Source organism: Phocoena phocoena, chromosome 6, assembly GCF_963924675.1.
Source record: "Phocoena phocoena chromosome 6, mPhoPho1.1, whole genome shotgun sequence".
Taxonomy (NCBI): Eukaryota; Metazoa; Chordata; class Mammalia; order Artiodactyla; family Phocoenidae; genus Phocoena; species Phocoena phocoena.
This window is the reverse complement of record NC_089224.1, coordinates 80501229-80517965: the sequence shown is the minus strand read 5'-3', so window position 1 is coordinate 80517965 and position 16737 is coordinate 80501229. Positions and strand designations below refer to the sequence as shown.

The following is a 16737-nucleotide window of genomic DNA, read 5'->3' as shown; positions in this document are numbered from 1 at the left end:
TACACATTCCCAGGCTGCTCATCTTCACCCTGATACAGCCTATATTTTACAGACTCAAGTGAAAACAAATCAATAATTTATATTACTGTCTGCCCAGAAACTCTCCCCAGCTCAGAGCATGTAGGGTTCAGAGAGGAGGGCTGGTCCCAATACTGTCACTGCCCCTGAGACTGGCCAGGGGGCCACGGGTGGGCAAATCCCTGCCTGAGGCCAGTGGGCCTGGGGTGCAGATCAGCAAGTGCACTTGGAGCTCCTCCCTCCCAGTACCACAGGAAGGTGCAAAGCCCTAGACAGAATTAGGTCGAAATTAGATGTGCCCTGTCTAGCTTTCTGGGGTAGCATTTTCTACATTATGTTATAGCACAGAGAGATGGGAAGAGAACGAGGGATATTTCTCCCCAAGAAGCCAAAATCCTTTCTTGTTTCCCAGTCGTCCCCTACCTGCTGTGACGGCCACCACTGTGAGGGGAAGGGTCTCAGAAATGTGAAATCCATAGTCCTGGAGGAGATCGTCTTTGTCTATTTTTACTGTGTGTTTCACAGGGATGATGGTCTGGGTTGGGATCCCAGGGGGTCCATCAGCTGCAGCATCTTTAGCCCTGGAAGAGAAGGAGTGTGTAAAAAAGACAGAGAGGGGAGTCTAGTTGGTGGCCACAAACCAGGTCAGCCCTAGGCATTCTGGAGGAGGAAGATGCAGAGCTGAGTGGACACCAACTCTCCTCTTGAGAGAGAGATGACACAAACGCCAGTAGATAAGACAGCGGGACATAGCACCGTGCTCTAAAAGAGAGGTCGTGAAGTGCTGTGGGTACTCAGAGAAGAGGTAGAGCAGTTTTAATTTTGTGGGCTAGAGGAGAAGGAATCAGGGAAGCATTTGCTACCTAGAAGAGGTGGCATCTGAGAGATGTCGAGGGTATATCTACACAGCCCAAATCCTGGCACACAAAAGATATTCAGTAACTGCTGCTGAGTGGATGGATGCATAGATGCAATGGATGGGTCGGTGGATGGATTCATGGATGGACGCATGGATGGATGGATGGGTGCGTGGATGGACGGGTGGGTGGATGGATGGACGGACAGGCATTCCAGGCAGGGGGCACTGCTTCAGCAGAGGTACAGAAGAGGAAAAGGAGGACTCACAAGAGGACTTGTGAATAGGAACAAGGAATTGCTCAGTTTAGATGTCTAATGATGACTAATTTTTATAGGTGAGTTGTTTCTTTGGTGATTTTTTTCTTTTTTGCTTTATAATGAACGTTGCTTCCCCTTCAACTTTGCAACTGTGACGATTCCAGTATAAAATCCCAGATATTGCAGACTCCCTCTATATTAATTGTTAAAAACATGTATGTTCTCTATATATCTAAAAGCAGGTAGGTTGAAAGTTATATTTTCTATCTCTCAATACCACAAAGAGAATTTATGAACTATTTTTCATTTGTCTGTGGCAAATGATTCTTTTCCTTCTAAGAGTCAGTGGTTCTTTCTGAGGAAGGTCAAATAGTGATGGGATAAGGTATTTATTGTCATTATAAAAAAACAACAGAAATGTGGAGGAGTAACAGCTCCCTCAGGGCTCTGCAGCTAAGGTTTATCATTTATTCTCATCTATTTACCAAACACTGTCAGGAACTCTGCCCAATGCAATAGGACCTCGGTTATCTGAAAATCACCTCTCTGTCATTTATAATAATCTCAAGTTTCAACAAGGACCAGGAAATATTAAAAAACTGCTTCGTGGAACCAAAATGCAGGTGACAAGTCCAAGCCTTATTACGCACATTATCCATCAAGGAGCTCTCTTAGGAGCGAGGAGAGGATTTCTCCTAGGTGAGCATATGGGTAATACTGAGAAGTGTTAGAAGACAGACTTAACAAGAGGGAAGAAACAGAAAACTCTGATAATTTATACTGAATAAAACCCATAGGTATTCCTGATTTTTTTTTAAAAAAGAAAACTTTAAAGCTCTGAATGGATCTTTCTAAGTAAAATAAATAATATAGTGCACTGAAAGGCAAAAATCAACATCTGTAGTCCTTTGAAAAAGCAACAGGAAGGACACCCTAGACACTACTCCTATTTAATGTGGCAGGAGAAATGCCTGGAATACTTATCAGAGAAGGAAAAATGATAAGAGGAATAATAGCGTACCTTTTTTTTCCCAAACAGTTGATGAGCTACACCTAGAAAATGAATTCACAAAGAGAATTGCTAGTGCTTAAAAAATAGGTTTAGTGGAGTTGCAGGATAAACACATAAAACACAGCCACAAAAAGCATCCAACAATTCATTAAAAACAGAGGAGCTGAATGTGTATTAGGCGCTAGACATTCTTAATAAGCTGATGCAATAAAGGAAGACACAAGTAAAACTGAGGCTGGATTCCTGGTTGGGAAGATTACATATTGAAAAATGAAAGTAAGTACTGAACGAAAATATAAATTTGATGGAATACTGGTTAAAAATCCTTCCAAATTAAAAAAAAAACTTGATAAATTGATGACAGTAATAGTAGCAGTAACAACAACAACGATAATCATTTGTAACATTTATTGAACACTAACTATGTACCAAGGAGTGATCTAACTTGTTTTCATGGCTCATTTGACCCTTACAACACACTTGTGAGGTGGGTATGATTATTATCCCTATTTTATAGATAAGAAGACTGAATCTTGCTTTGAGAGACTTTAACCTGCTTAAAGTCACATAGCTGGGGAGGGAGTTTCAAACTGGGGCTACTTTCTTCAAAGGCACTGCAGCACAGCTGTATAATGCAAACCACATTTGTAAATGTAACTTTTCTAATAGCCACCTGAAAATGGGGGAAGAAATGAAAAAGAAACAAGTGATTTTTAATATATTTTTATTTAACCCAGTATATCCAAAATACTGTCATTTCAACATGTAATCAATAAAAAAAATATTGATGAGCTATTCTGCACCCTTTTTTTCATATTATGTCTTCAAAATTCAGCGTGTATTTTATCCTTACAAAGCATATCAACTTGGACACTATATTTTCAGCAGAAATTCTCAGATTTCATAAAATTTACAGTTAAAAAGTAAATTTTCAGGCCCAAGTTCTTCCGAACATACTTAAAAGTTTTCCAATAACTGAATGATCAGTCTTTACATTTAAATTAATTAAAATCAAATAAAATTAAGTATTTAATCTCTCAGTCATACTAGCCACGTTTTAAGGGCTTAACGGCCATCTCTGGATAATGGCAACCATATTGGACAGCACAGATCTAGAGCCTATGACAATGTATGAAAAATATACAAGACTCCCATATACAAAAAGAAAATTTCTAACTTCAAAATTGTATTAACAGATGTTAGAGCAAATACCTTAAAAGGTACTTTATGTCAATTTGTCAAATCTTATATAGTTATATAAAATATTTATTGTGAGATGTGGGTACCTTTTAATGTAGAGTGGGTCTCCAAAATATGAGAAAACTTGAAGCCTAGAAGCCTTAAAAGAGTTGTGCTTCGGGGCTTCCCTGGTGGCGCAGTGGTTGAGAGTCCGCCTGCCGATGCAGGGGATGCGGGTTCATGCCCCGGTCCGGGAAGATCCCACATGCCGCGGAGAGGCTGGGCCCATGAGCCATGGCCGCTGAGCCTGAGCGTCCGGAGCCTGTGCTCCGCAACGCGAGAGGCCACAACAGTGAGAGGCCCGCGTACCACGCAAAAAAAAAAAAAAAAGAGTTGTGCTTCAACCTAGATTATTTGACCTGGGAGCCTGGGCTCTTGAATACTAAATACTGCTGCAAGAATGAGGGTAAACAAGATGTGCAAGCACACGCTCACGTGTGGGTACACTTCGGTGTGCATACACCCACCTTCCTCTTCTCTATAGATCACAATCTTAATCTGCTCCTATCAGACAGAGGCAATGATCAAAACTGCATGGCGTGGTCTTCACCAATGAAACGGAATAGAAACTTTAGAAAATCTTTTAAAATATTAGGTGGCTAGCCAGAAATAACTCAACATGGTGACATAATCACCACACTGCAGTACTAAACGCCATACAAAATATTACATTTCAAAAAGGTCAAAAGAGAGAATTATAAAAACTAGAAATAAATACGGACAGTTTATGCCAGCTTCTGGAGAGGAGACATTTTTAAGGATTAGAAAATTAGAGACAGGCATAAGATATAAGATGGATGGTTTGAATGTGAACTTCAATAGCTAATACATAAATACAAATAAATAAAAGATTAGATAACAGAATAGGACACAAGGAGAAATATTAAATGATAAAAGTTTATAACTTCATCTTGTACACAAAAACTAACTCAAAATGAATCACAGACCTAAATACAAGAGCTAAAACTACACAACTCTTAGGAGAAAATATAGGAATAAATCTTTGTGACCTTGGTGTCATATTAGACATGCACAAGCAACAAATGAAAACATAGATAAACTGAACTTCTTCAAAATTAAAAACTCTTCTGCTTCAGAGGACACCACTGTGGGCTTCCCTGGTGGTGCAGCGGTTTAGAATCCGCCTGCCAATGCAGGGGACTCAGGTTCGAGCCCTGGTCTGGGAAGATCCCACATGCCGTGGAGCAACTAAGCCCATGCGCCACAACTACTGACCCTGTGCTCTAGAACCCATGAGCCACAACTACTGAGCCCGCATACCACAACTACTGAAGCCCACACGCCTAGAGCCCATGCTCCACAACAAGAGAAGCCACTGCAATGAAGAGTAGCCCTACCTCGCCACAACTAGAGAAAGCCCACACGCAGCAACAAAGACCCAACGCAGCCAAAAATAAATAAATAGGGCTTCCCTGGTGGCGCAGTGGTTGAGAGTCCGCCTGCCAATGCAGGAGACACGGGTTCGAGCCCTGGTCCGGGAGGGTCCCACATGCCGTGGAGCGACGGAGCCCGTGCACCACGGCTGCTGAGCCTGCGCTCCGGAGCCTGCGAGCCACAACTGCTGAGACTGCATACCTGGAGCCCGTGCTCCGCAACGGGAGAGGCCACCGCAGTGAGAAGCCCATGCACTGCAACCAAGAGTGGCCCCTGCTCACTGCAGCTAGGGAAAGCCTGAGCGCAGCAACGAAGACCAAACTTAGCCAAAAAGAAAAAAAAAAATAAAATAAAAAATAAATAAATAAATTATCTTATTTTTAAAAAAAAGGACACCACTGAGAAAGTGAAAAGACAACCCACAAAATGGGAGAAAATATTTGCAAATCATATATCTAATAAGGACCTTGCATCTAGAATACATAAAGAATTCTTATAATACACTTAAACAAAAAAGACAAATAACCCAAATAAAAATTGGGCACATAATTTGAATAGACATTTCTCCAAAGAAAATATACAAACAGCCAATGAGCACAAGAAGAGATCATTAGCCATTATGGTAACATAAATCAAAACCACAGTGACATAACACTTTATACCCACTAGGATGGCTATAATCAAAAAGATAGGTCAAGTGTTGGCTAAGGTGGAGAAAATGAAACCCTCATACAGTCTTGTAGTTCCTCAAAAGACTAAACATTGAGTACCATATGACCCAGCAATTCCACTCCTAGGTATATACCCAAGAAAACTGAAAGCATTATGTCCACACAAAACTTGCACGCAAATGGTCACAGCAACATTATTCATAATAGCTCCAAAGTGGAAACAACCCAAGTGTACATCAACTAATGAAATGACAAAGACAATATTCCATAGTAGACTATTATTCAGCAATAAAAAGGAATGAAATACTGATATATACTGATATATACTATAACATGGATAAACCTTGAACACAAGGTTTAAGTGAAGGAAGTCAGCCACAAGAGACTACAAATTGTATGATTCCATTCATGTGATATGTCCAGAATAGGTAAATCTATAGAGACAGAAAGTAGATTAGTGATTGCCTAGGGCTGCGGAAGGAGGGTTTTGAAAGGAAATGGAGAGTGACTACTAAATTAACGTATGGAATTTCTTTTGGGGGTGATGAAAATCTTCAAAATTCATTATGGTGATGGCTGTACATCCTTGTGAATACACTAAAAACCAGTGACTTGTACATTTTAAGTGGGTGAACTGCATGGCATGTGAATTATATCTAAATAGAACTGTGGAAAATAAGTAAATCAATTAAAAAAATAAAATCCTAGAGGGAAAAAGCTTACAATAAAAATATATGCAGAATGGGCATAAATACCTGCAGTAAATACCCAGATTTCATGTGCTCAAAGCAAGTGAACTGACAACTTGCACATGAAGAAATAAAAGCTGGTAAATAACAGAAAATGTACAACCTTAGTCATTGAAGAAGCACAGCTGAAAGGACTACAGAGAACTACTACATGGCTACTAAAGCACCAAATATGAAGAAAAATAATAAAGCCCAACATGTGTGGGCCCTGGTATTTAAGGTTGACTGTATAAATTGGCTATTCAATCTCTCTGGAAAATAATCAGGGAAATTATAATATGAATTTAAAATTTGATCATTTTCTTTGACCTTCTGTTACCATTTTGACTGACATTTCTCAAAGTAATAACTGCCCTCCACCCAAATAAAATATTATTTGCAGTAGACTATGAATTCCTAGAAGATAAGGGTGACTTTTATTCATCTCTGTGTTCCCTGTGCCATAAAGTCCTAGAACAGAGTATGAACTCAAAAGACCCTAGCTCCTGAATATTCAAAAATATTTACCATAACTTTATTTAGAATAGTGGAAAAACTTGAAATCACCCAACAGAGAACAGATAAATCAAGCACAGTAAGGAATTGCCCCAAGACTCTACATCAATGAAGTACCACAAGCCTGTGAATCTTAGACATACGTGGAAACACAGCTTAGAAAACACCCTTCCAGAGCATCTTCTAAACTGTGGTTCAAACCCCCTTCCTAAGGGAGAGATCAAATTATTCTGTCCCCACAGCTCCCCATCACCCACAGGATAAAAGTTAAACTCCTCAACCTTACTCTCATGTTCCTTTGTCTTTAAGTCTCAGGCCCTGGCCAACATTCCCTACCCACTCTCCTTCCCAGGCCATCACTCCAGCCTAATCTTACCTGCTGCACCAGTTTTGCATCTGGGCCTCAGTTCATGAAGCTATCTCACAGGAAAATGTGAGGCCAATCAAAGCCCAGCTCAAATGCTGCCTCTTCCAAAATGCCTTCTCTGATTTCCTAGCTAGACACAAGTTCTCTCAGCTCTGAGCTCTTCTGGCCTAGAGCACCTCAACTTCAGTGATAACTGATTCTATATATCATCACCCCGAATAGACTGTAAATTCTCGGGATGCAGGAACCACTTTTTACCCACCTCTGTATTTCTCACCGTACCGAGTGAAGAACTTTGCCCACAGAAAGCATCTGTGCTTATTAGGTGAATACATGAGCAAAATACTATATATAGAGAGAATGATGCAAAATAGTACCACTAATATGATTAGCAAAGGTGGAAATGTATATTTAACCACTAATAAATAGCAGACAATTTGAATGTGACAGTTTGTCCTTTGTTTGTTTAATTTGAAATATAGCTCAGCCCTATGACAATCGTCCTAATCAAGACCCACCTTTTCCATGTCCCAGAGCTCAGTAAATGGTATCAGGACGAGGCTCACTTGCTCAAGCCAGACTCCTGGGAGTCATCTTTGACTTTACCCTCCTCTCACCCCTAATATCCTATCCGTCAGCACTACAAAAGATCTCCAAGATGTCCACTTATCTCTATATCTCCATGACCACCATTCTATTTCAGGACCCTGTTACCTGTCCTGAAGAAGATTTCTGTAACAGTCTCCTAGCTGGTCTCCTCACTTTTCATTCTTATCTCACCTGAATGATTCTCCATCCAGCAACCAGACTGATATTATAAATGCAAACCTGCTCATATATCTGCCCTGACTAAATGGCCTAATCCAAAATCCTTAATATGGCTTAATACAGCGCCTGCCCACCGCTGAAGCCTCTACAATGAAGCCATTTGTTCTCTCGATATTTTTGTTCCAGCCAGACTAGTATCCTTGGGGTTCCTCAAATACACAAGGTCTTCCCTCTGCCTAGAATACCCCCAACACCTAACATAACACTCTTTAGAGATTTCCCAAAACACCCAACCATACACTATCTGCCCAGCTCCTACTCGATCTTCTGGTTTTGGCAGAAATATTCCTCTCCCTCTGCTGAACCTGTACACCGAACCTGTACATCCCTTTTTGAAACACACATCATCTTTGAAATGACCAGTGTGAAGTCTCTTGTCCTTTCTAGACAACAGCTCATATGGCAAAACCGTGTCTTTCTTGCCCCATGTGCTGAACTCAATGCTAGGCATAGAACACAGCTTAATAAATGTTTGGAGACCAAAAGAAAACCACCGACCTTACCATATTTAGAACAGAATCCATTTTGATGCTTTTCAAGTGGGTAGGCTTCATTTATCTGACTTTTCCATTTGGAATGGTGTGCTCCTCAACAGTGGTAGACAAATGAAGCCCCGCTGTGCTGGTTAATCCCTGGATGGCATCAGGAACTTTGGCCCAAAGTCTGTTTTTTGACATTTTCCCCAAAGGCCACATTTCAGCTTTTGTTTGGAAAGGGATTGCTTAAGAACAGGACCAAACCGTGGCCTCTCCTCACAAAGAATGTTCAATATTTGACAGAGAACTGAAGGAAATGATCTCTGTAGCAAAATTTCCTCCTCTGCAGAACCTTATAAATATCAAACTAAGCGCCAACAATCCAAAAACCTATGTCTGATGCCTCTGTAATAGTTTCAAAGCATAAATCTGAGGTCATTGCTGCGATTTCACTTTGGAACGGCATAAGACCTGGCGACACTAATAGAATTCTTGTCAGATAACTGGATCAAGCCTAAGGTAGAACTAGAAAAAACACGTAAAATTTATCATGAAAATAGCCTCGTGTAGACTAATTCTGTATTTTATGGGTCATAAGTTCATACTGAGCTGATCAATAATGCTGAGAAGAAAAAATAACAGAGATAGATTAGGTTTCAAATATTCTCTGGCTTTTTATCTGCTCTCTAATAGGTTGGAAAATATATTTTGCCTCTATCTTGTAACGACAAAGAATTCACCTTTGAGTTCCAGCAGGATGTGGAGAAACTACTTTGAATCTATGGTTAAACACTGTATTATGTTCAGCTTGAGTGATTTTCAAAGCTAACATCTGGTATAAGCTGGCTTTTTAATCCAAAGTTTATTCAAAGAAAGAAGAAATAGAAGTAGCAGCTTGTACCAGAAAGAAATTTATCATGTAGTCATAATCATAGGGCTATGCTTGTGGCTGTGAAAGTTTCTAGGGGACCACTGAATGTACATAATGTGAGTAGAGTGCAAAGGCCTACAGTTGAGAGGAGGAGAAATTATTCCACTGTTACTTTAAAAAGGAGGTTCAGGAGACAATGGCAACCCTGCAGATGCAGCACAGGAGCCTTCTAACCTGTTCTGTTCGAGCCTTTCTGCTTTTGCCCATGGGTCAAAGAGCAATAAAAAATTGGTACCTGAAATGGTCTTTCTACATCATTAGGAGTATTATAAAGGTCAAAGATACCATCCCTATAATTAGTAAACAGACTATGGTTATAATGAACAAGTACATTTGTAAAGAGTGCAAAACCAATAGCCAGGGCTCTGATACCATGATGCCATGATGCATGTGTGTGTGCGTGTGTGCATATGTATGCCTGTGTGTACATGTGGGTGTGTGCACATGTGCGCAAACATGTGCATGTGTGTTCACTAGTATTAAGATTCAAGATGAATTGAAGGAAAGAAATCTTTTTAAACCCTGAGGGTAAAACCAAGCACCAAGAAGAAGGCATCAAATCCATCAAGCTCTTTATTATTTTTAAGTCTTGCTCTATAAAACTATTTCTGATTAAGCATAAGAGAATTCAGTAAATCTTATGCAAAATTATGTTAATAATACAATAAAATTATTCTAAAGTTCACATGGAAGAATAGGTAGGTAAGAGTAAAAAAATGGAAAATGAAGAATAATAAAAGTCTAGTTTAATAGATAATAAACGTAAAGTTTTAATACAGGTGTGTGAAAACAGGCCGTTAGATCAATGGAACAGAATAGCTAGTCCAGGAAGAGATACAATTTCCCACTTACAGACACAAGAATTTCATATATAATAAAAGTGAAGAAAGGAAAGATCACTCACAGTTAATGGTGATGCAAACATTACTTATTTCGGAAAAAACCAAGTTAAATCTACATCTCACAACCTATACAAAAATAAACTCCAAATTTAAAAATTAAATATAAAATACCTTAAAGTATCAAATTGAAAATTAATTAAATTACTTATTGGGTGAGGATTTTCTAAGCTTAGAAGCAATCAAAGAAATCACCAAGAGAATATCATTTAACTATATAAAAATTGAAAATTGTAGGAGACAAAAAAATGGCATAATTAAGTGGAAAAGTATTCTATAACATGTCATTCTCAGTTTATCACCTCCCTAGTTATACAAAGCTGTTAAGAAGATGACAATTTAGTTCAAAGCAAAATGGTTAAAAATTAGTTTATAATGTAATGTCACTATGTTGCAGCTTTTATTAAGTAGTTTGTATTACACTATTTTTACAGAAATTCGAAACATGTCACAGAGACCACTTGGGGGGGTTAGTTATTTCTAAAAAAGCATTGATACTGTAAATGTTATTTTTATATTGGAATGTGAAATTAAGTGGTAAGAGAGTAGTCATCTTAATAATATCTGAGTAATTCTGTATTTCTACAATTATAGGTATCACTAGGCTTGCAATCTACACAAGCATACACACACACTCAAACTGAGTGCCACTATCTGAATTTGACTAGTGATTGTAACAATAACCACCCACTGAAAATTAATTTAAAATTGAAGAAATCAAAGCAACTTTAAAAGTTGACACTCTTCCCCAGAAAAACGTCCATTTTAAGACATATTATATAGCTCTAACATTACCAAGGTTCATAAAAGTTAACAATTTGTTTAATAATGTTTGGAAATGGTAATTGTTATTTTTGACTAATTTCCTCCTAGACAATTCAATTAGTGTCAGAGATAAAGTTTAACTTTTATGGAAAAAATGGCAATTACAAGTAAGCAAGTACAACTGGCTGAAATGAGTGGAAGCTTTTAAAAGTCTGAAAAAAAAACAGGATTGCTAAAAGATGCATGTAAAACTATATGACTACAGATTAACTTCTATGTTTCCTTTTTTTAAAAATTTATTTTCTTTATTATTTTTCTTTATTTTTGTCTGTGTTGGGTCTTCGTTGCTGCGCATGGGCTTCCTCTAGTTGCTGTGAGCCAGGGCTACTCTTCGTTGCAGTACATGGGCTTTTTATTGCAGTGGCTTCTCTTTTTTTTTTTTTTTTTGAAGTACGCGGGCCTCTCACTGTGTTGTGGCCTCTCCCGTTGCAGAGCACAGGCTCTGGACATGCAGGCTCAGCGGCCATGGCTCACGGGCCCAGCCGCTCTGCTGCATGTGGGATCTTCCCGGACAGGGGCACGAACCCGTGTCCCCTGCATCGGCAGGCGGACTCTCAACCACTGTGCCACCAGGGAAGCCCCTGCAGTGGCTTCTCTTGTTGTGGAACACAGGCTCTAAGCGAGCAGGCTTCAGTAGCTGTGGTACATGGGCTCAGTAGTTGTGGCTCGCGGGCTCAGTAGTTGTGGCTCACAGGCTCTAGAGCACAGGCTCAGTAGCTGTGGCACAGAGGCTTAGTTGCTCCACGGCATATGGGATCTTCCCAGACCAGGGCTCAAACCCGTGTCCCCTGCACTGGCAGGTGGATTCTTAACCACTGCGCCACCAGGGAAGTCCCTATGTTGCCTTTTTTCTGGACTATAAAAAACACTTCAGTGTACTTCTTTCATTTCTTGACCTGGCTATCAGGAAACTCAGAGCCAATGTTAGTACTCAAATGCTAAATCCTACATCTAATTGGTTTGCAATCTATTTACAAAATTTCCAGGTTTTATTTAAAAGTTTTTATGTGTTTTAAAACTGTAAGCCATCAAAAATTCCTCTTGGAAGAAGAAAGTATGTAAAATTTAAATATATTTTAAATAAATAATATAGTTCCTTACTATGAAAGCCCTTAATCAATAAAAATTCATTGAGCATCTACTACATACTATGTATGCACTCTTCTAGGGCTGAAGATACTTTGTAAAACAAGACAGTCATGGTCTTTGGTCTCATATGTGGCAGGAGGGTTGGAGTAGAAGAGTCATATAATAAACAGGTGGGGGAGGGTAGACAAAGAACAAGTAAATAAATGGATATGTTATTATAAAGTGTGGTGAGAGGGGTAAGCACTCTTCCAAGGATGCAGGAGGAACAAGATGAAGTTGGAGAGTTAGACCAGGAACAGATCATAAAGGGACTTGCAGGCCATGGCGCAATGGCTGGTGGGCCACTGAATGGTTTGGGGTGGGGTAGAGCCTGGGGTGAGCATGTGGGACACGAGCAGTTTGTATTCCGAAGAGTCCACTATGGCTTCAGGGTGGAGCAGAGAAAGAGTGAGTGACCACGGCAGTGCCCCCCAGGGACAGAGAGGTGGACAGATCGGAGATATGTTTGAAGGTGAACTGACAAGAGTTGCTGATGGGGTGGAAACAGAATGTGAGGAAGAGAGGAAAATTCAGTTTGACTCCTGATTAAGCAACCGGGTGGCAGGTGGTACCATTTACTCTACTCCAGGGAAACTGCAATTATTTATGCTTTTCAGTTCTTGATCATTTTCGAGTAATCTGAGGACACCAAGAACCCAGTCTGAATCAAGGTTGCAGGATTAGAGATGAGAAACAATTTAAAGAAAGCTACATGTGATTTATCCTAGAAACACAGAAATGATGTCTTCCATGGACACTGCCAGGAAGCTTTCCCTCTTTTTCTGCTCTTTCTCAAGCACTTGGAAAACAAACTTCCTACTAGACTCATGGAAAGATGCTCAACATCATTAGCCATCAGGAAAATACAGATCAAAACCACAATGAAATACAGTACCACTTCACACCCACTAGTATGTCTATAATAAAAAAAACAGATAATAACAAGTGCTGACAAAGATGTGCAGACATTGGAACCCTCACACCCTGCTGATGGAAATGTAAAATGGTGCAGCCACTTTGGAAAACAGTCTGACAGTTTCTCAAAAGGTTAAACATCAAGTTGCTAAATGACCCAGCTATTCCACTCCTAAGTACAAACCCAAGAGAAATGAAAACATATGTTCAAAGAAAAACTTTTACACAAATGTTCATAGCAGCATTATTCATAATAGCCCCAAGTGGAAACAACCCAAGTGTACATTAACTGATGGACATAGAAAATATTCCATAATGGAATATTATTTGGCAATAATGCTACATGCCAAACATGCTATTACATGAGTGAACCCTGAACATTATGCTAAGTGAAGAAGCCAGTCACAAAGACCACATATTGTATGATTCTATTTATGTTAAATGTCCAGAATAGGCAAATCTATAGAGACAGAAAGTAGATGAGTGGTTGCCTAGGGCTGGGGGAGGGGCAAACGGGGAATGACTGTTAACAGTTATGGGGTTTCTTTTTGGGGTATTGAAAGTGTTCTAAAATTAGATTGTGGTGATTGTTGCATAATTTTGTATATACACTAAATAAATCTGTACATTTTAAGTGGGTGAATTTTATGGTATGTGAAACATATCTCAAAATAGATGTGAAAAAAAAAAGCTTCCTAGAGGCCAATGTTGCCTTTTATTTACATTCTGTGAGAGAAGGTAGATATTAGAGAGTTCCAAGGTCAAATATTCAGGCAACATAAAGTTACACAGGTCTTTTTCTGCAGGACTTCTCAGAGCCTTTAATGTGCTAAAATGCACTATGAATCACCAAGAGTGGGTGGATAGGAGTGGGATATAGGCTGCATCACTTCCTAAATATATCTCTGGCCATGGAACATTTTTTTAGTAGGACTAGGTTTTGCAGAATCCACTTTAGAAAACAATGTACCTAGGAGTTTTCCCATTCATTCACCAAGCACTACCTGACTACTTGCAATCTCCTGGAACTCAATCATCTCTGGGCTATGAGATGTGGCCGGTACTTTCCCTGCCCTCCATAGAGCTTGTGGTCTAGAAGAAAGAAAAGGGATGTGCTCAAATTTAAGTTGAACACACCGGAAGAAGCACAATGCTGATGCTACAAACCAAATACTATGGGGCCCCTTGGGAGAGATTAATTCTGACTGTGGGCTGGGGAACACTTCATGGGAGACTCAGCATTTCAGCTAGACCTTGAACTATGAGTGGGTTCTGGACACATGGAGATGGGAGGAAGGGATGTGGCACAGAAACCCAGGTCTAAGGGGTGGAAGGGGAAGTCTGGTGCTTGTAGTAGGGGAATAGCAAGTAGATCATTTCATCTGGAGTATGATATTGATGAAGCAGAACAGTAAGACAAACAGCTGTAATGGATTGTGGGTCAACCATGGAACGCCTTGAATGTCTAACCAAAAAATGTTTAAATTCATACTGTAGGAGATGAGGACCCATCAAAGGTTTCAGAGCAGGGGGTGGGGATGGTCGTAAACTAGTCACTCTGAGCCTCAGGGTTTCACCTGTAAAATAGGGCTAATTCTCCCAGCCTTATCCCATCGTAGTGTGTGAGGACCTGAGCACTTGGCCGAGGGCAGTGCAGCCCTGAGCAAGGTTTATGGCTCAGCAGCACGACAGCTGTTTCCAGTTCCTTTGGAAGAATATGTGTCTCAGAAACACCTGACATGTGATATTTCATCTCCGTGTCAGCTCCAGATGGGAAATCTGAGACTGAAAATGAGCGCTTTGAAACAGAACACATTTTAAGTTCTCTTGTAGCAGTCAAATCAAATCTGTATTTGATTTCATTTCATTTTGTTTAGAATGAAATAGGGACTAGAAGGAAGGAACAGCTGCTGTAAACAAAGACAGGGGAAGAGTATAAACAGCAGATTGCCTGACATCAAGTACTAAGACAAGGGGCGTGTGTGAGACAGCCAGAGGCAGGGACAGTGATCATGTGTGAGTGTGGATTCAAAACAGTGTGTGTTCCAGAGTGTATAGGCACATGTGTGAGAGTATGTGGGTATGAGTGTGTCAGTGTGTTTAAGTCCATCTGTGTGTGAATGTGCGTGTCTCTGTAAATGCATGTATGAGTCTGGTGTGAGTATCTCTGTGTGTCTGTGGGTGCCCCTTGAAGGATGCAGGGGGAGGATTTGGAAAGGGACAGAGAGAAAGGCACTCCAGCGAAATTGCTGACCCATTTACACTTCTTCCATCACAGGGTGTTAAGAACAAAGCAAGCCGGAGACAGTGATCCCCAGACGCTGCCAAGACTGCAAAACTTCCTCCCACGGGGACACCGAACCCTTACAGACAGAAATCTCTGCCAACCCAGGAGCCTTACCGGGCTGAGCTGTCCCGGGAGCGCCGGAGCCATCTTGCCACCATTTGTTCTATTCTGTGTGCTTTCCGGGTCTGAAATAAACTGGTCTCCAGCATTTCCATTTACCTAAAAGGAAGAAGAGTTTTCTTAAGAAGCTAACCAAAATATTTGGAAGAGGATTCTGACAAATCACTATGATGCTTCCTGTATTTGCCAATTTTAAGACATGCTGATCAAATAACTAGGGCTCTCTATCTGAAATTAACATACACAGGTGCTCAGTGTCTACAGAGTGAACAAGTTTAGCAGCCCTCTGCCCTAAGGAGTCCATAGTCTTGTGGTACACAGATAGGTTTTACATCTTAAATGGTTCAACGTAAGGATTAGGGAATAAAATAGATAAGCCTTCTCAAACTGTGACTATGACCCACTGTCAGAGACACACCTTCTGTGTGACACTGCCCCCCGCCACCTCAACTACGTGTGCATCCCTGGACAGCACAGCTCCATTTTGCCTGCATCAGGAACTGCATGGACATGGAAGCATTCTAATCCCATTGTGCCCACTCTTTGGAGTGCTGCTTCTTTTGCTCAATATTTTATATATAATTTTTGAATAGGAAATTCTAATTTTGAATTTGTATAATTCAAACCCCAGATTGTAAAAAAAAAAGGATACACAGTTACTGTATTGTGCACTTAAAAATTTGTTAAGAGGGTAGATTTCACGTTAAGTGCATTCTTACCATAATAATAAAAATAAGATTTTTGTACAGTGAACGGTCTCCTCTCTATCCTTCCCTTCCCCCAGCCACTCAGTTTCCACACCCATACATAATCACTGCTCTCCTACTTGAGATATCTGTCTTTCCAGAGTTTCTGTATGCCTATACAAGCAAATACAAATATAGATTTTATGTGTCCTCTTCTTAACACAAAGGATAGTACACCATACACATTGTTCTGCACCAGGCTTTCTGCCTCGATATCTTTCCACATTAATACAAAGAATGCCTCTTCATTCTTTTTGACAGCTACTGAGTATTACATTGTATGAATATACTGTAATTTAAAAAGTAGTCTTCCCTTGATAGACATTTGGTTTATTGCCAATCTTTTGCTATTGTAAATAATACCACAGTGAGTTATGCTGTACAAATATCATTTCTGCATATATGCAATTATATATTTGGATAAGTTTCCAGATACTGAATTGTGAGGTCAAAATTTATAAGCATTTGTGCTTTGATAGATATTATCAGGTTACCAAGAAAAATAGTATATATGCTTGAG

The 16737-nt window shown here is 39.9% G+C and overlaps 1 protein-coding gene across 1 annotated transcript in view; it reads right to left on the bottom strand.

The window, feature by feature from the left end:
* The window catches only part of FRMPD1 (FERM and PDZ domain containing 1), a 46669-nt gene extending 31103 nt beyond the window's left edge, over positions 1-15566 (bottom strand). Inside the window, exons 1-2 of the mRNA XM_065879439.1 lie at positions 15466-15566; positions 442-599 (exon numbers count right to left, since the gene is read on the bottom strand). Of these exons, the coding sequence (XP_065735511.1) occupies positions 442-599; positions 15466-15566 (259 nt within the window). The remainder of the gene's footprint in view (positions 1-441; positions 600-15465) is intronic.
* Positions 15567-16737: the final 1171 nt, after the last annotated feature.